At 35.2% G+C, this 21065-nt stretch overlaps 1 protein-coding gene across 1 annotated transcript in view; it reads left to right on the top strand.

Moving 5' to 3' along the window:
* The window catches only part of KLHL4 (kelch like family member 4), a 95288-nt gene that overhangs the window by 49471 nt on the left and 24752 nt on the right, over positions 1–21065 (top strand). Inside the window, exons 2-6 of the mRNA XM_057718139.1 lie at positions 6041–6208; positions 6593–6729; positions 8840–9036; positions 14198–14410; positions 19126–19312. Of these exons, the coding sequence (XP_057574122.1) occupies positions 6041–6208; positions 6593–6729; positions 8840–9036; positions 14198–14410; positions 19126–19312 (902 nt within the window). The remainder of the gene's footprint in view (positions 1–6040; positions 6209–6592; positions 6730–8839; positions 9037–14197; positions 14411–19125; positions 19313–21065) is intronic.

Raw genomic sequence — 21065 nt, 5'->3', positions numbered from 1 at the left:
TCTATAAGATTTAAAAGTCAAACCACAAAAAATGATTATAAATCTATGGTAATGGGTACACAATACATAATAATGTAATCTGTGATGTCTATAACATAAAGGGAGGAGCATAGCTGTAAAGGAATAGAGTTTTTCTATGTAATTAAAGTTAAGTTGATATCACATTAAAATAAATTGTTATAACTTTAGGACATTATAGGTAATCTCCATGGTAACTACAAGAAAAATATCTGTAGAATATTCACAAATGGAAATTAGGAGAATATCAAAATGTTTCACTACAAAAAAAAATATCAACTACACAGAAAGAAAAACAGTAATATGGAGTAAGTGAGGTACAGAAAAACTATTGTAAGATATAGAGAAAACAAGAACATAATGACAATTTTGTCCTTCCTTATCAGTAATTACCTTAATTATAAATTAATTAAACTCCCCAATCAAAGGGCATAGATTGACAGAATAGATTCTTTTTAAAGGATAGGACTATGTGCTGTCTAAAAGAAACTCATTTCAGAGTAAGTACATTCTAGAATGGAAAAAGATATTTCATGCAAATAGCAACCAAAAGAGAGGAGGGTTAGCTATATTATATAAAACAGAATAGACTTTAAGTAAAAAACTGTTACAAAAGACAAAAGAGGTCTGATAAAAGGGTCAATTCAACCATAAGATATAATAATTATAAAAATAGAAGAAACAAATATCAGCACTCCTAAATATCCAGAGCAAACATTGACAGGGTTGAAGGGAAAATTAGGTGGATCTACAATAATATTGACTTCAATACACTAATATCAATAAACCCATAGGACAACCAGGCATAAGTTCAATATTGCAATAGAGGATTTCAGCAACACCATAGAATAATTGCACCTAACAGACATATATAGAACAATTCACCAAACAATAGAAAAATAAGATTTTTCTCAAGTGCATGTGGAATATTATCAAGGTTAGACCATATCTTAGACTGCAAAATATCTTCATAAATTTTAAAGATTGAAATCATACAAAGATTCTTTCTGATCACAGTGGCATGAAAATAGCTATCAATAGTGGAAGGAAAATTAGAAAACCCACAAATGTGTGGAAATTACAATACACTTTTTTTCACTTAAATAAACATTTTATTGTGATTTGGGTCGGGGTTCTAAGATAAGTACATTTTTTATTTAAGTATAGCTGATTTACAATATTCCATTAGTTTCAGGTATACAGCATAGTGATTCAAAATTTTTATAGATTATGCTCCATTTATAGTTATTCTAAAATATTGACTATATTCCCTGTACAATATATCCTTGTACCTGATTTATACAATATGCTTTTAATCAATAGGGTGAAATGAAATCACAATGGTAATTAGAAAATATCTTGAGACAATGAAAATTGTCTCAGAATATCAAAACTTATATGCAGCAAAAGCAGTGCTAAGAAGGTAATTTATAGCTATAGATGATGTTTACATTAAAAAAGAGAAAGGAAGTCAAATCAAAAAGCTAACTTCATTCCTTAGCAACTATGGAGAACAGTGTGGAGGTTCCTTAAAAAACTAAAAATATTAGCTACCATATGATCCAGCAATCCCACTCCTGGGCATATATCTAGAGAAAACCATAATTTGAAAAAAATATATGTGCACTCCAATGTTCATTTCAGAACTATTTACAATAGCCAGAACTATTTACAATGCAACCTAAATGTCCATCGACAGAGGAATGGATAAAGAAGCTGTGGTACACATATACAATAGAGTATTACTCAGCCAAAAGAAAAAGAACAAAATAATGCCATTTGCAGCAACGTGGATGGACCTAGAGATTGTCATACTGAGTGAAGTAAGTCAGACAGAGAAAAACAAATATATGATATCACTTAGGTATGGAACCTAAAAAAAGTGTACAAATGAACTTATCTACAAAACAGAAATAGTCACAGATGTAGAAAACAAACTTATGCTTACCAAGGAGAAAGAGGGCGGGAGGGATAAATTGGGAGATTGAGATTGACATATACACATTAATGTACATAAAATAGATAACTAATAAGAACCTGCTGTATAGAAAAGAACAGAAAAGAAAAGAAAAAAAAAACTAAATTGAGGGACTTCCTAGTTGGTGCAGTGGTTAATCATCTGCCAGACAATGCAGGGGACATGGGTTCAATCGCTGCTGCAGGAAGATCCCACATGCCACAGAGCAACTAAGCCCATGCACCACAACTATTGAGCCCAAGTGCCGCAACTACTGAAGCCTGTGTGCCACAACCATTGAGCCTGTGAGCCACAAGTGTTGAGCCCAAGTGCCACAACTACTGAAGACCATGCACCTAGAGCCTGTGCTCTGCAACAAGAGAAGCCACACCACAATGAGGAGCCCACACACTACAATGAAGAATATTCCCCACTCGCCACAACTAGAGAAAGCCCATGTGCAGCAATGAAGACCCAACACAGCCAATAAATAAAATAAATAAATAAATTTATTAAAAACTAAATTGAAACAGAAGGAAGGGATTAAGAAATATTGACACAGAAATAAACAAAACTGAGAATTAAAAATTAGAGAAAACCAGTGAAACCAATAGTTGGTTCTTCGAAGGCATCAACAAAATTGTCAGACCTTTAGCTGCATTGATTAAGAGGAAAAGAGAGAAGACTTGAGTAGCTAAAATCAGAAATAAAAAAACAAAAACATTGTAATTACTATGAGCAACTGTACACCAGCTTTTGGATAACTAAATGAAGCGGACAAATTCCTAGAAACATGCAACCTGACAAGAATGAATCATGAAGGAAAAGAAAATGTGTACCAACTTGTAACTAGTAAAAAGTGATTGAATCAGTAATTAAAAAACCACCCAACAGTGAAGAAGCCTGAACCAACATGGCTTCACTGGTGAATCCTACAAAATATTTCAAGAAGAATTAATAACAATCTTCCTCAAACTCTTTCAAAATATTGAACAGGTGGGAACACTTCCAAACTCATTCCATGAAGTCACCATTACCCTGATTCCAAAGCTAGATAGACACCACAAGAAAAGAAATATGCAGACCAATATTTCTTATGAATATAGATGCAAAAATCTTCAACAGAACACTAGCAAACAGAGTTCAATTAGCACATTAAATTGACTGTAAGCCATGATAAAGTGGGATGTATTCGTGCAATGTGAGGTTGGTTCAACATATGAAAATGAAGACCTTATAATTAACGTAACATAGTAAAAAAACACATAATCATCTCAACTGATGCAGAAAAGCATTTTACAAAATTAAGTACTCTCTCATGATTAAAAAAAAAAACTCAACAAACTAGAAAAAAGAGGAAAACTACCTCAACATAATAAAGGCCATTATAAAAATCACATTATAAAAATCATCATATCAGTGGTTACTGAAAGTGTTTCCTATAAGATGAGGAACAAGACAGACATGCCCACTTTTGCCACTTCTGCTCAGTATAGTACTGGAATTCCTTGCCAGGTCAGTCTCTCTCCCTGTCTCTCTCTCTGTCTCTCTCTCTGTCTGTCTCTCTCTCTCACACACACACACATACACACACAGGCATCCACATAGGAAATGAAAAAGAAATATTTCCCAGCAAGACCTTCCCAAAACATATTCCTCCCTTAGAATATGCCCCTCTCCAATACATGGTGGAGTATACACGAGGACAGCTAAAATAATTAGATATTAAATGTTTGATTGACTCAATGTGAATCAAATCATTTCTTGAGCAGAGCAAAGATTAGGATAGGTAAGTTAAGTGAAATCTGAATGCCTTCACTTCTATGGTGCCAAGGGATTGTTCCTTTCCTCCAAAAATAAACAAGCACATTTTGTAGCAGGCATTTTTAAGGATATTCATATCATGCTACCTTGGTTATCCGTACAATATAGTGACTGAATGTCCAAAAGAATCTTTAAAGGTTAAGAAGATTTGGAGATGAATCATTTATTTGAATTACACAGACAAAATGAAAGTAATGTCACCCTGGACCAATTGTCTCCAAAGAAACACAGCCTAAATGGGGGAGGGGGGAGTGAACCTAAAACTAATATTAACTGGTAGTTGGAAAATGATGCCTGGAAGCAAGAACGATAACAAGAAAAGTAAGTATGTACATCCTACCATCAAATTTTTAAGCTTCTACTGATTGTAAACCTCTATGTGCTTGTGTTAGTATTTAAATTCCACCATGGTATGATGTTGAAAAGGCATGTAAACAGCTTTCATTATTGCACCTTCAACAGTCTTTGCCTAAACAGTCAAAGGGTACAAACTTCCAGTTAGAAGATGAATGAGTTCTGGGGAGCTAATATACAGCATGGTGACTATAGTTAACAACACTGTGCTGTATACTTGAAAATTGCTAAGAGAGTAGATCTTTATTCTTACCACACACACACAAAACTGTGTAAGGTGATGGATATTTTAACTAACCTTATTGTGGTAATCATTTCAAGATATATACATATATCAAATCATCTCATTGTGTGAGGGTGAGTCAAAAATTACCCGCACTCTGGCTGTAGAATTTATTTTGATTAACTTTTAGAGAAGACAAATACATCATTTTTCAACATAATCTCCTTGCTTTTCAATACACTTTGTCCATCTGTCAACAAGGTTTCATATTCCCTCATTAAAAAAAGTTTTAGGCTGAGCTGTGAGCCACGAATGCACCTCTGTCTTTACTTCTTCATCAGAAGTGAATCTTTGTCCTCGTACGGCTGCTTTCAGGGGACCAAACAGATGACAGTCAGATGGAACAAGATCAGGACTATAGGGAGGATGCTTTAACATCTCAGAACAAAGTTTTTGCAGTGCCAACAGTGTGGGCAGAAGTGTGCAGATGTGCATTGTCATGCAAGATCATAACGCCCTTGGATAGCAGTCCTCTGTGTTTAATGCAAAGTTTAGGCTTCAGCTCAATAAGCATCTCACTGTAACGAGCACTGTTGATTGTTGAACCTTTGAGCCATGGCTGTTTTGCAAATGATTTGCCACATAATCCACTGTCACTTGTCTGTTCGACAGAATCATTTTACGTGTATGCTTGATGTTGTCATCAGCCGTGGACGTGGACAGACTTCTGGCTCCTTCTTGATGGCTAACACTCATGTGACTTTCCTTGAATTTCTCTATCCATTCATACACACTTCTTTGCGACAATACACTTTCTCCACATGGCACACAAGGTCTTCGATAAATAACAGCATCAGGTACACCCTCAGACAACAGAAAATGAATCACTGTACGCTGCTCTTCTTTTATTCAGATCACAAGTGGGGCATCCATTTTTGCTTGCACAGCAGTTACAAGTAAACTGATGTAATACATTCACACCTGCACAGCAGTGACTGGGGAGACAGTAGCCTTGAGCGGAAAGTGCTGATAATACAGTGCAGCCAACAGCCGTATTAATATAACCAGAGTGCAGATAATTTTTGACTCACCCTGTACATCTAAAACTTAATGCAATATATCAATTATATCTCAGTAAAGCTGGAAAAAAGATAAAAGATGGAAATATGTTTATTTTCTTGATGGGAATGACATATTGTAAACAATGTTGTGGAACTCAGGCTTGAGATTCTTCAAGAAAAATTTCTGATGTGTAACGAGTGCTCCGTGGAGAAGCTTCAGAACATAATCAAATTTGAAAAGTATTTTGAATCATGCCTACAGTTTTATGCCTAATGACAATTGTGATGCCAATAAAAATCAGAGAAAGAAGTTGTATTTTGAAGTTTATGTTTGTGCATATAACAATTAGCCCTAGCCCTGCAGTTGAACCATACATAGTTACATCCATGGTTACATCCCAGATATAAATACTAATCATGACACTTCACTTTAATGGAGGTTAGGGAGCAATAATAGTGAAATATTTAGGATTGGTGGGTAAATTTTAAGTTTACTTTAATTCAAGTTATTTCTTTTAGAAGTAGATGTGCCTAAATTTCCACTGGATTTTTGCACACTCATCAGGAGAAAAAAACGTATTCTCACACTTATTCCCCTTTCAGATTAGATATACAGCATCCTGAAGAAATGAATATTAGCAGATCTGAGGAGCAATTCCATGCTGTAAACCATGCAGAACAAATTCTTCATAAAATGGAGAACTACCTGAAAGAGAAACAATTGTGTGATGTGCTACTCATTGCCGGACACCTCCGAATCCCAGCCCATCGGTAAGTATCCTTATGCAGACAGATCATTTAGTGAGTATAGCAAGTATGAATGAGAAAGAATCAGTCCATTAATTACAAATTGGAGCTTCGAGGAAAACAGATTTTTATGTTTTTATATTGAAAAACAGTAACCTCTATGATCCATTTCCCTTTGTGATATTTAGAAGATCCAAATATTAGAGAAATTGATGATGAAAAACAGCACAAATTGTCCGAAGAAAATCAACTTACTTAATTTATCCTTCTTCACTACACTTTACTGAACTATGAAAGATTTATTCAGAAGTTATACTCATCAGTGTTACAGACTTACTGACTGTATTTCATGCTTTTCAGTGAGATTATGGACTGATTTAAGTTCCTATGAAACATTCCTATTTCCAGGCTGGTTCTCAGTGCAGTGTCTGATTATTTTGCTGCAATGTTTACTAATGATGTGCTTGAAGCCAAACAAGAAGAGGTCAGGATGGAAGGAGTCGATCCTAATGCACTTAATTCTTTGGTGCAGTATGCTTACACAGGTAAGTGCTTGGCATGTATTAACTCATTCAATCCTCACAATAACTCTACATTATATAACCTACATTATTATTCTTCTTCTGACTCTGCAAGTGAGAAAATTGAAGGATAGACCAATTATGTATAATTTCCTAAGGTAGTAAGTGGCAGAATCAGTATTTAAATCCAATAGTATAAAAGAGCAAGAGGTAAAATTTTTGACCATGAGAAAATAGAGTTATTTTAACACAAAGCTACAAGATCATGTCTCTCTTTCCCTCTTGAACGGTGTGGGTACATTCTCATTTGTAAAAATGAGAGTGGAAGTGGGATATTCTAACTCTACAGATTTAGTCTCTTCTTTTGAAATAATAAAGTCATATTTAATCATACTCTAAAACAAAGGTAACAGAATGAGTTTGGAGGCCAAGAAATGTTCATTTATTGATTGATTGATTTATGTATTCATTCATTCATTCCAACTTTGTTGAGGAATAATTGACAAATATATTTGTATATATTTAAAGTATACAACTTGATTTTATATACATATATCCATCATGTATATATACACATATGTTTATACACATGTATGTGTATATATATACATACATACACACACACACATATATATATATACATACACACACACACACACACATATATAGTGGAATGATTACCAAGATCAAGATAATTAATTCACACATCATCTCATATATTTAAGTCATTTTTTGGTGAGTGCTTTAGAAATAGTCTCAGCAACTTTCAAGTATGCAGTACCCAATACCATATTATTAGCTATAGTCACCATGCTGTACTACATATCCTGAGAATTTCATATGACTGAAAGTTTGTACCCTTCAATCTACATTTCCCCATCTTCCCTTCCCCACCCCTATTCCACATACAAGTGATACCATACAATATTTGTCTTTCTCTGTCTACCTTATTTCAGTTAGCAAAATGCCCTGCAGGTTCACCCATGTCACAAATGGCAGGATTTCCATCTTTCTCGTGTGTGTGTGTATCACATTTTATTTATCCATTCATCCATCAAATGACATTTGTTTTCCATATCGTGTGAATAATGCTTCAGTAAACAAGGGGGAGCAGCTAACTCTTTAAGATCCTGTTTTCATTTCCTTTGGAGTGGGATTGCTGGATCATATGGTAGTTCTATTTTTTTTTTTTTTATTTTGTAGGAGCCTTCATATTGTTTTTCTTTATGGCTGAACCAATTTATGTTTTGGCCAACAGTGCACAAGGGTTCCCTTTTCTCCAAAGCCTCACCAGCATTGACTATCTCTTTTCTTTTTGATAATAGCCATCCTAACAAGTGTGAGGTGTTATCTCATTGTGGTTTTGATTTGCATTTCCCTGAGCACATTTTAATGTACCTGTTGGTCATTTGTATGTCTTTGGGGAAAAAAGTCTATCCAAGTTCTTTGACCATTTTTATTTGGATTATTTGCTTTTTTTGCTATTGAGTTGTATGAGTCCTTTGTGTATTTTGGATATTAAACTCTTATATATATGGCTTGCAGATATTTTCTCTCATTCTATAAGTTTCCTTCTCAATTTATTTTTTGTTTCCTTTGCTGTAGATAAGCTCTTTAGTTTGATGTAGTCTCACTTGTTTAATTCTGGCATAATATTTGGGCAAAGCCATCCTTATCAGCTAATAAATGCAGATGCAAAAAAAGAAAAAGGACATATAAGCTTAATATTCTTATTTACCAAGACATTTTTCTACACAAATGACAGTAACCTGTATAGCCCATTGTATGATCCTTATACGATATGACATAATGCTTCCTGAGTTTTTGATAGTAGATCTAGATGCAGGTATAAGATGATAAAGAAACAAGAAGTTGTTGTTCATTGCAATCATAGCATTCACTGGTCATTTGCTCTAGCTGTTTTTGATAATCTAGTTTGGCTCCCTTCAGCCATCTTATTAGTGTTTGTACAGACTTTCTTGCATATATTCACCTCAAAAGGTATTCCCTGAATAGTTACTGTACACTAGAAAATATAGCCCTATTAGAGAAATTGAAAATTTTAACTATCTAGCATATTTGTTTCTTACTTTATAGAATATATAATCATTCTTTGCTTTTTCAAACCATCTAGGTGTCCTGCAATTGAAAGAAGATACTATTGAAAATTTGCTGGCTGCAGCTTGTCTCCTGCAGCTGACTCAAGTCATTGAAGTGTGCTCCAATTTTCTTATAAAGCAGCTCCACCCTTCAAACTGCTTAGGGATTCGATCATTTGGAGATGCTCAGGGCTGTACAGAGCTCCTGAGTGTGGCACATAAATATACAATGGTAAAATCAATTGCTTCATGTTAACTTGTAGTTACAATATACTAACACAATATCTAACCTAATTATATGTTTTCTGGGGTGTGTGTGTGTGTGTGTGTGTGTGTGTGTAGAGCCATTCCAAGGTAAAGATTATAATGCTGTGATAAAATTAAAAAGCACGGTACATGTTTCTTTTTTGTATTATGGTTTTCTCTGGGTATATGCCCAGTAGTGGGATTACTGGATCATATGGTAGTTCTATTTGTAGTTTTTGAAGGAACCTCCAAAGTGTTTTCTATAGTGGCTGTACCAACTTACATTCCCACCAACAGTGCAGGAGAGTTCCCTTTTCTCCACATCCTCTCCAACATTTGTTGTTTCTAGATTTTGTGATGATGGCCATTCTGACCAGTGTGAGGTGATCCCTCATTGTGGCTTTGACTTGCATTTCTCTGATAATTAGTGATGTTGAGCATCTTTTCATGTGTTTGTTGGCCATCTGTATGTCTTCTTTGGAGAAATGTCTACTTAGGTCTTCAGCCCATTTGTGGATTGGGTTATTTGCTTTCTTGGTATTAAGCTGCATGAGCTGCTTGTATATTTTGGAGGTTAATCCTTTGTCTGTTGCTTCTTTGGCAAGTATTTTCTCCCATTCTGGGGGTTGCCTTCTTGTCTTGTTTATGGTTTCTTTCACTGTGCAAAAGCTTTTAAGTTTCATGAGATCCCATTTGTTTATTCTTGATTTTATTTCCATGATTCCAGGAGGTGGGTCAAAAACGATCTTGCTTTGATGGATGTCATAGAGTGTTCTGCCTATGTTTTCCTCTAGGAGTTTTATAGGTACTATAATGTTTATTGCAGCACTATTTACAATAGCCAGGACATGGAAGCAACCTAAATGCCCATCAACAAATGAATGGATAAAGAAGATGTGGCATATATATACAATGGAATATTACTCAGCTATAAAAAGGAATGAAATGGAGCTCTATGTAATAAGGTGGATAGACCTCGAGTCTGTCATACAGAGTGAAGTAAGCCAGAAAGAGAAAAACAAATATTGTATGCTAACACATATATATATGGAATCTAAAAAAAAAAAAATGGTACTGATAAACCCAGTGTCAAGACAAGAACAAGGATGCAGATGCAGAGAATGGACTGGAGGACACAAGGCTGGGGTTGTGTGGGGTGAAGGGGAAGCTGGGATGAAGTGAAAGAGTAGCATAGACATATTTATACTACCAACTGTAAAATAGATGGCTAGTGACAAGTTGCTGTAGAACAAAGGGAGATCAACTCGATGATGGGTGATGCCTTAGAGGGCCGGGATGGGGGGGTGGGGGGGAGTCGCAGGAGGGAGGGAATATGGGGATATGTGTATAAATACAGCTGACTGACTTTGGTGTACCTCAAAAACTGGTACAAGAGTGTAAAGCAATTATATTCCAATAAAGAGCTTTAAAAAAATATTAAAAAGCACGACTTCCCTGGTGGTCCAGTGGTTAAGACCTCACCTTCCAATGCAGGAGGTGTGGGTCCAATCCCTGGTTAGGGAGCTATGATCCCACATCCCTTGCAGCCAAAAAAAACCAGAACATAAAACAGAAGCAATATTGTAGTAAATTCAATATAGAGTTTAAAAATGGTCCACATCAATAAAAAATCCTTAAAAATTTAAAAAGCAATATAAATTTATATAATTTTCAAATGACTTGCACATAATAGATATTAGATAAAAATATTTATCTGGTTGAGCTGTAAGCAAACAAGTTTCACATTTTTGAAGCTAAAAACATTTAATTAAGTCTTAGAGCTCGGAGAAGTGAAAATATTGCCAAAACTTTAACTGCACAAGTACATATTTCAAGTAGAATCCACAGTAACAAGAAAACATCATTTCCCTGATGTTTTTGTACTATTCAAACTTTACCTCACAGTTTTACGAATTATTATTTCTAATGAAATTTATAACAGATCTTATTCAATAAAAGTAATATTATGAATCACTGTTAGTTGGAAGAGCTTAAGAACTGTCAAAATTAGTATATCAGACACTTCTATTGAATGGACTTTTTATTACTTAATGAAAACATGTATTTTGGCTTAAAACAATTTGCAGTTCAATTCTGTAATGAACTTAAAATTCCTCTCAATTCTATTAGTAATTATAATAAATTAAATGAACATGCTTGATGGGTTAATTGTTTAAATATTGCATGGTATAAAACTATCTTTATTCAGTCAAGTTACAGTGACATAAAATATAGATTGTCTGTAGGAAGGCAAGTAAAAGTAGACAGAGGATATTAAATAACCCCTTACCATTCATGCCAAGAATTCCCTTATGCAAAGAAGAAAATGAACTTTTTAACTTCTCAAGCAGGGAACAACACAAGAGATGGATCTTTCTGTGAAACCAAATTAAAAGATAAATTTTCAAGCTAAGAAAATAGCTACATTTATTTAAGATTCAAAAATAAAAGGCAACTACATAAAAATGAACAATAGAGAATCACAACTAAAAACAACAATAAAATTAGTATTACAATTTTAGAATTGAGATGCATATAGTTAAAAAGTATTTCTAGAGGTTTATATAGACCTTAAAATTTTCAAACTTGCAATATTTGAATTCTCTAAAAAATTCTTGTATAACGTCCCCCCCTCTTCTTTCCACCCTTGGTCATTGTTCAAAATTTGAATTTTAAACAGATTTCTGAAACAATACCATTATATGGAGAATCATAGTATAGCAGATTGACATTTTAACATGTCATTTAATTATGCTATTTATATTCCTATGTCTTAAATATAGATGCCATACAATCTATAGGAACAGCAGTTCAAAGGTTAATCCTACCACAAAAGCCAAACATGAAAACTTCCTGTTAGATTACTTGAATTCTTGAGCTAAGTATTAACAGTTTCCTGTCTGGTATCTTACTCTTGCAGACAAAACACATTCTGATAAACAGCTTGAATTATTTTTGTTGTTCAAAATGAACTTGTCTTCCTCTTCCTATTATGTGACTGAAACTGAGTGTTAAAGCAGGATGTGCATAAAAATGCAACACTGTTATGTCCTTTAATCCCTCTTTAGTTATTTTAGTATCTATTGTAAATGCAGTAAAATATGTCAAGATGTTGCTATAATAATGTTTTTGTAATACTGTATTGATATTATAAAAATGTAAATAATTCTAATGTCTAAGAATAATGCTAAACTCTAAGGATTCAGTTACAGTCATTTGAATCATAGACTGAGTAAAACAGATTGCCCTCTCTAATGTGAGTTGGACACATCCAGAAATACCCTCACAGACACACCCAGAATAATGTTTGGCCAGAAGTCTGGACACTCCATGGCTCAGTCAAGTTGACATATAAAATTAACCATTACAATCATATAAATAGTAGTCTGCATCAATGAAACATTCAGCAAATATGCTATAGTCACTTAATACGTTTTACAAAAATGTAAATGTGGATTTTAAAAAATGAATACAAACCAAGGGCACTCTCTCTCACTTTTTTTTTTCCTTTTCTTTCATTGGAGAGTGGATGGAAAGGACAATGAGTTATGGGGTTTTCCATAATATTTACATGGTTTCAAGATTTATATATACTACCAGTAATAGGTAACCATAAGTTTTAGAGGGTTTTATCCTTTTCTTCACCGTTTCATAAAAATTATGTTATTTATGAAAGGCAGTTGCACTATTGAACAAAATGAAGTAGACCTGAAGGCACAGGTGTGAGTCCATACTTAGCCATTTACTGCACAGGAGATCAAACAATTCACATAGCCTGTTTTCTCATCAGAATAATTCCACCTCCCACAAGATTGCATTAGTGATGACTTAATGTTTGTGAAATAAATCCGTAAAGTGTGAAGTGCTGTACAAGTGTAATGAATTATCAGTTTTAGTACTAGCTCCACCATTTGGCTATAGGTGAGAGGGTTTTCAACCAGGAACATCTGCTATAGTAAAATCAGCAGTTCTCTCTTAATTGTTTGCATTAGTCACAAGAGGGCTCTCTGTCTAAATAGGCAAGTTAACTTGGAATTTATGGTATCAGAGCTTCCTGATGGCTCTATCAAACTTGATGATTTTTGTGTGGATAATTTTGCTATTAGGTTAACTCAGTTCCACAGTGACTAAACTTGGGCACTGTTGGTTCATTGGCAGAAGTCTCGCCTCTCATAATGACTGGACTCAGAGTAGTGCTCAGGGAGTAATTTGATTTTTCCAGATCCCCCAGTTATTCAGAGGCTGTCTTAAGCCGTTTCCAGAGTATCTATTTATTGGGCAACATAAATTACCAACTAGACATGTTTATATCAATTTCAGAAGTATATTTTATTGCATTTAAAGCTTAAGATCTTTACTATGAAAATTGTTGGAAATTATAATTGTGTTGTCAAAGAAAACTATATAACATTGTATATATATATAGGAAAAATATAGTGGTGTTTTGATGCAAAAAATTGAAACACAGCTGCCTGAAATTTGATACTTGACAAAAATACAACACAAATGACAGAAGGGAGAATCAAGGTATAACATATAAAAATTGAATGATAGCCCTGCTTCCCCTCAGAAAATCACTCCCTAGGAGTCACTTTTAGATTAACTGTGAATCTGTGGATTTTTATCCTTTATAAAATGTACCTTTGTCTTGGTTAACAGAAGATCATGCTTATTCACAAGAGAAAGGAGTTTTTAAATGATGTGTTTTTCTCATCTCCAATGAATTCAGTATGTTTCTCCCTCAAATGTATAGGCAGAGCTACCTCTCCCAGGCCTTCAGTCTTTCGCTTAAGGTTTTTGGCTAAAGGCCAATTTGACATCACTCAATTCTGGAGTCATAAACTGTTGTCACCTACAACAGCCGAGAGAGAAAAGCACTGGCATCAACTCATACACTACCCATGTGGCCTGTGAGGTGGTTAAGACCTTTCCTTGTGTTTAATAAATAATTTCCAGTGGATGCATTTGGTTCCTAAGCTTCAGAAGGCTCCTCCAATCCCATGTCATGGGCTGCAATAGCATCTATTTGCAGATATCTGTCTCTCTGGCTTTTTCTGAAGTTTAACAAAGAGAAATGCTTTGATAAGCTTATTTTGTTAAGAAGTTTCTAAAGTACAAAGTTTCAGTACAAGACCTCTCTTTTCTAGGAACACTTCATCGAGGTAATAAAGAACCAAGAATTCCTCCTGCTTCCAGCTAATGAGATTTCAAAGCTTTTGTGTAGTGATGACATTAACGTGCCTGATGAAGAAACCATTTTCCATGCTCTAATGCAGTGGGTGGGGCATGATGTGCAGGCTAGACAACAAGACCTAGCAATGCTGCTTTCTTACATCAGACTGCCATTACTTCCACCACAGGTATGGAAACTTACCCAGGTAATGTAAATTATAGTTCTAAATGACAACTAGGCATTAATCCATTCCTTATTTATTTTAAACAGAGAATTTCTGGTACAGAATGTGTTTCACAGAAGGACGTGTATAGCCTTCAATTAACAATATTAATAATGATGAAGAGAGAAGAAAAAAATGTTTAAGAAAAAACCTACAAATAATCCCCAAACTTCAGCATACTCATTAGTTTTAGTTTCCTCTCTCAGCAAAAAGCAGTTGTAACAAGCAGGGAAAATGACTAGGCTCACTCTTTTTTTTTTTTCCTGCCACCTTCTAGGCAAGGTGATAATAATCATTACAGTAGCATCCCAGAGGAGACTCTAGGAAGGAGTTAGATTCTGGATAATACCTACTAACTAACATGAGTAATTAGCTACTATGCTTGAAACTATATTATCATAGTTGCAGATGCACTAGACCATCATTATAATGGCATCCTCACCATGCATGCAGTAGGATTGTACTAAAAATGATCCTAAAAACAAACACCCTTGGATAAAACTCAGGATGGACCCACCTCATACTGAATTTTAGTATGTGAAGTTTAGTGAGGTTGAAGTGCAGTCTCACTATATAGTTCTAACATTGGTGATAACCACAATTTTTTCTCTGTAGCCAACTGATCAGTAGTATATATCATTTATATATATATACACATACATATATATGAATATAATGCACATATGCACACTTCATATACTATATAACTTGTGGCTAAAGTCTTCAAACATCATTCAGATTGGAAGGAAGGACTTTTCTGGACTTAATGGATCGGTAGCTTCATAAACATTAAAATTAATCAATTTGCAACAAATTACTAATTAAATGTTAACATTGAAAAATAGATGTTACTTTGCTGATGATTTCTCTACTGTTTTTTAGTTTTAGCTGTTAATTAAATTCTGTGGAAGTACATATTTATGCTTTTTGTTCTTAGTCTAGATACAGTTGATTTACAATTTTATATTAGTTTCAGGTGTACAACATAGTAATTCAAATTTTTTGTAGATTATACTCCATTTATAGTTATAAATATTGGCTATATTCCCTGTGCTGTACAATATATCCTTATAGCTTATTTATTTTGTACATAGTAGTTTGTATCTCTTAATTTCTTACTCGTAACTTGCCTCTCCCCCTTGCCCTCTCCCCATTGGTAACCACTAGTTTTCTATATCTGTTACATCTGTTTCTTTCTTTTTTACATTGAGGTATAGTTGATTTACAATGTTATGTTAGTTTCAGGTGTACAGCAGAGTGTTCCAGTTATATATATATATATATATATATATACATATATACATATATATATATATGTTCTATATCAGAATCTTTTCCATGATAGGTTATTACAAGATATTGCATATAGTTCCCTGTGCTATACAGTACGTCCTTGTTGTTTATTTTATATGTAGTAGTGTGTATCTGTTAATCCCAAACTCCTAAATTATCCCTCCCCCTCCTCCTTTGATAATCATCAGTTTGTTTTCTATGTCTGTAAGTCTTTTTCTGTTTTGTAAATATGTTCATTTGTATTGTTCTTTTAGATTCCTCATATAAGTGATTTCATATGTTTGTCTTTCTCTGATTAACTTCGCTTAGTATGATAATCTCTAAGTCCATCCATGTTGCTGCAAATGGCATTATTTCATTCTTTTTAATGGCTGAGTAATATTCCATTGTATATATACCATGTCTTCTTTATTCATTCATCTGTCCGTGGACACTTAGATTTCTTCCATGTCTTGGTTATTGTAAATAGTGCTACTATGAACATTGGGGTGCATGTAACTTTTCAAATTAGAGTTTTCTTCTTTTTTAGGTATATGCCAAGGAGTGGGATCACTGTATCATATGATACCTTTGTTTAGAGGAACCTCTATACTGTTCTTCATAGTGACTGCATCAATTTACCTTCCCACCAACAGTGTAGGAGAGTTCCCTTTTCTCCACACCCTCTCCAGCATTTACTTTTTGTAAAGTTTGTTTCTTTTTTGTTATATTCACTAGTTTGTATCTTTTTTAGATTCTACATATAAATGATAACATATAGTATTTGTCTTTGTTTAACGTATTTCATAGAGTGTAATACCCTCCAGGACCATCCATGTTGTTGCAAATGGCAAAATTTCATTCTTTTTTATGACTGAGAAGTATTCCATTGTATGTTGTAGAATACTATATACACATCTTCTGGTGGGTGGAGCTATTCCTTTCTCAGTTAGTTGCTTCACCTGAGGCATCCCAGTATTGGTGCCTACAGGCTCCTGTGTGGGGGCAGGTCTGTGTCCTAAGGCTAATACGCCAGAGGGAGGATTCCAAAACGGCCCTTGCCAGGACCAGTGTCCACATAAAAGAATGAGCTCCCACAAATGGCTGCTGCCAGTGTCTCTGACTCCAGGGTGAGCTCTGGTTGCTTATTGCCTTTCCTGCTGACTCTCTAAGATCAGCAGTTAGATCTGATCCAGTCTCCTTTCAAGTTACTGCTTCTGCATTTGATCCCAGAGCATGTGAGATTTTGTGTGCACCCTTTAAATATAGAGCCTCTATTTCCCACAGTCCTCTGAGTCTCCTGAATGTAAGCCCTGTTGCCCTTCAGAGCCAAATAGTCTGGTTGCTTGTCTTCCTGGTGCAGGACTCCTGGGCTAGGGAGCCCAATGTGGGGCTTAGACCCCTCACTCTTTGGCGATAACCTCTTCAGTTGTAATTATTCTCCTGTTTGTGGGTCACCCACCCTGGGTTATGGGTCTTGACTGTACTGGCACTTTACTCCTTCTACCCAACTTGTGGTTCCTTCTTTACATCTTTAGTTGTAGATCATCTTTTTGTGGGTTCTGGCCTTTTTCATCAATAGTTATCCTGTAAACAGTTGTAATTTTTGTGTGCCCAGGAGAGGAGATGAGCTCAGGGTCTTTATTCTCTGCCATCTGTGGAATTCCCAGTACATATTTACTCTTAAGCCTGGGGACTTCTTTGAAACTCAGTTTCTCAGGCCTCCACCACAGACCAACTGAAACAATTTACAGGGTTGAGGCTAAGGAATCTGTATTTTAACAAGTTATCCAGAAGATTATTATATATGCAAAAATTTGAAATACACTGGTATAAAGTATCAGAAGCCCTTAACTTTATGCTGCTGTTAAGTCTATATGACATTCTTTCAGCAAAGGGGTTAGTTTGTACTTTTCTTACTTTATTGGAATGACAGGAAATATCCAGCCCAAACACACAACCAGTGGCACCTTGGCCTCTCACTCCTGAGTATGCCTAGAATGTGGTACTGTGTGAACCTTTCCTGGTGATGGTAGTAATGGGTAAAAGTAATCTTATACAAATATTCTGGAAATGAAACATATGAAGACACTGGTGATAAATGTCTGAAGAATATTTTCGAAAGAAAAAAAATTACATAGCTTAGTTTTCGAACCTATTTGCTACAGCATATGCATTAAGGAAATACCTGGCATCTCACCAGCCAATTCAAAGCAGTGATCCAGCAGAGATAACAGGTGGGATCAGAACAGAGCTGAGGTTAACCAGTGCAGAACAGGAAACTTCAGGGAAGTTTTATGGGGGAAGATTAGCACCTCCATTCCAACAACCTGCTTGCTATTCCTGTTAATTCCTATGATACTGTGGACTCCAGACTCCAAGAAATCAATCTAAATGACCCTTGGAAAATTCTGAAAAAATCTCTTAACTTCTCCTCAACTCATCTCAGGAAGAATACTTTACTTAGCTTTTATCCCCATTCAGTTAGGGTCATATTATCTCCCAGGCAATAATGGTTAGAAAGGATTGATCTCATATACTCTTGACCATGAACTACCTAGTTACTGATACATGTACTTTACTGGTATACACATGTACATGTAACAGATAAAAAGCACCTGCTTTGTGCTTTGATTTGATGATAAAGATGCAGCCCCATGGTGATATTATTTTAATTGGGCATGTTTGTGCTACCTCCCCTCAATTAATCAAAAAGGTGGCTTCTTCTCTAGCAGGGTAGGAGATGCTTGCTTTGTGCAGACACAGCCATTTGCTTTGCTTTCAATAACACATTTTATGAGTGCCTTTTCACTTTCGCTCCTGGAGTTTATATGTACATATTCAAAAGAGGAATAGTATGTCAAATAAATATGCATTAGAAAATTAGCTACTACCATGAGGCTTTTAATATAAAACATGTTACTAACTTAAAATATTAAATAACACATGCATTAGAATTAGCTTGAGTTTTCCCCAAAGTTTTGTGGAGATATGGATGGACCTAGAGACTGTCATACAGTGTGAAGTAAGAAAGAGAAAAACAAATATCATATATTAATACATATATATGGAATCTAGAAAAATGGTACAGGTGAACCAGTTTGCAAGGCAGAAATAGAGACACAGATGTAAAGAACAAATGTATGGACACCAAGGGGGGAAAGGGAGGTGGGTGGGATGAATTGGGAGATTGGGATTGACATATATACACTAATATGCATAAAATAGATAACAAATGAGAACCTGCTGTATAGCACAGGGAACTCCACTGTATAGTAGAAACTAATACAACATTGTAAAACAACTATACCCAATTAGAAAAAAATTTAAAAAAAGTTATATAAATGAAAATGTTATTTCTAATGATTTGCTCTTTACTTCATATACCATGCATCATTACTCTTCAGTTACTGGCAGATCTTGAAAACAGCTCTATGTTTGCTGGTGATCTTGAGTGTCAGAAGCTCCTGATGGAAGCTATGAAGTATCATCTCTTACCTGAGAGAAGACCCATGATGCAGAGCCCTCGAACGAAGCCTAGAAAATCAACTGTGGGAGCACTTTATGCTGTGGGAGGCATGGATGCTATGAAAGGTAACAGGAACAAATTAATTACTTATAGAAAGTGTCATTCAAAAAAGATATATTTTCAACACCCTCCAAATTGTGGGGGCGGTATTAAAGCTATATATTTTTTAAAGCTCTTTATTGGAACACAGGTGCTTTACACTCTTGTGCCAGCTTTTGAGGTACACTAAAGTGTACCTTAAAGCTATATTTAAATGTGTGCATCTAAAGCTAATTTTTATGAATAAGGTAATATAAATTTTGTGACCTCCTTTTTTTTTTTTTTTTTTGTAGTTTTTTAAGGAACCTCCAAATTGTTTTCCATAATGGCTGTACCAATTTACAGTCCCACCAACAGTGCAGGAGAGTTCCTTTTTCTCCACACCCTCTCCAACATTTGTTGTTTCCAGACTTTGTGATGATGGCCATTCTGACTGGTGTGAGGTGATACCTCATTGTGGCTTTGACTTGCATTTCTCTGATGATTAGTGATGTGGAGCATCTTTTCATGTGTTTGTTGGCCATCTGTATGTCTTCTTTGGAGAAATGTCTATTTAGGTCTTCTGCCCATTTGTGGATTGGGTTATTTGCTTTTTTGGTATTAAGCTTCATGAGCTGCTTGTATATTTTGGAGGTTAATCCTTTGTCCGTTGTTTCATAGGCAATTATTTTTTCCCAATCTGAGGGTTGCCTTTTAGTCTTGTTTATGGTTTCTTTCACTGTGCAATAGCTTTTAAGTTTCATGAGGTCCCATTCATTTATTCTTGATTTTATTTCCATGATTCTAGGAGGTGGGTCAAAAAAGATGGCGCTTTGATGGATGTCATAGAGTGTTCTGCCTATGTTTTCCTCTAGGAGTTTGATAGTGTCTGGCCTTACATGTAGGTCTTTAATCCATTTGGAGTTTACTTTTGTGTATGGTGTTAGGAAGTGTTCTAATTTCATTTTTTTGCATGTTGCTGCCCAGTTCTCCCAGCACCACTTATGGAAGAGGCTGTCTTTTTTCCATTGTATATTCTTGCCTCCTTTGTCAAAGATAAGGTGCCCATATGTGTTTGGGCTTACTTCTGAGTTCTCTATTCTATTCCATTGATCTTCCTTTCTATTTTTGTGCCAGTACCATACTGTCTTGATCACTATGGCCTTGTAGTATAGTTTGAAGTCAGGAAGCCTGATTCCACCAACTCCATTTTTCCTTCTCAAGATGGCTTTGGCTATTCCGGGTATTTTGCGTTTCCATACAAATCGTAAGATTTCTTGCTCTAGTTCTGTGAAAAATGCCATTGGTAATTTGATCGGGATTGCATTGAATCTGTAAATTGCTTTGGGTAGTACAGACATTTTCACGATGTTGATTCTTCCAATCCAGGAACATGGTATGTCCCTCCATCTGTTTGTGTCGTCTTTGATTTCTTTCATCAATGTCTTAAAGTTTTCTGCATACAGATCTTTTGCCTCCTTAGGCAGGTTTATTCCTAGGTATTTTATTCTTTTGGTTGCAATGGTGAATGGGAGAGTTTCCTTAATTTCTCTTTCTGCTCTTCCGTTGTTAGTGTATAGGAATGCAAGAGATTTCTGTGCATTAATTTTGTATCCTGCTACTTTACTAAACTCATCAATGAGTGCTAGCAGTTTTCTGGTAGAGTCTTTAGGGTTTTCTATATATAATATCATGTCATCTGCAAAGAGTGACAATTTGACTTCTTCTTTTCCAATTTGGATTCCTTTTATTTCTTTTTCTTCTCTGATTGCTGTGGCTAAAACTTCCAAAACTATGTTG

This window comes from Hippopotamus amphibius, chromosome X (genome assembly GCF_030028045.1).
Source record: "Hippopotamus amphibius kiboko isolate mHipAmp2 chromosome X, mHipAmp2.hap2, whole genome shotgun sequence".
Taxonomy (NCBI): domain Eukaryota; kingdom Metazoa; phylum Chordata; class Mammalia; order Artiodactyla; family Hippopotamidae; genus Hippopotamus; species Hippopotamus amphibius.
This window is presented reverse-complemented; position numbering and strand designations above follow the sequence as displayed.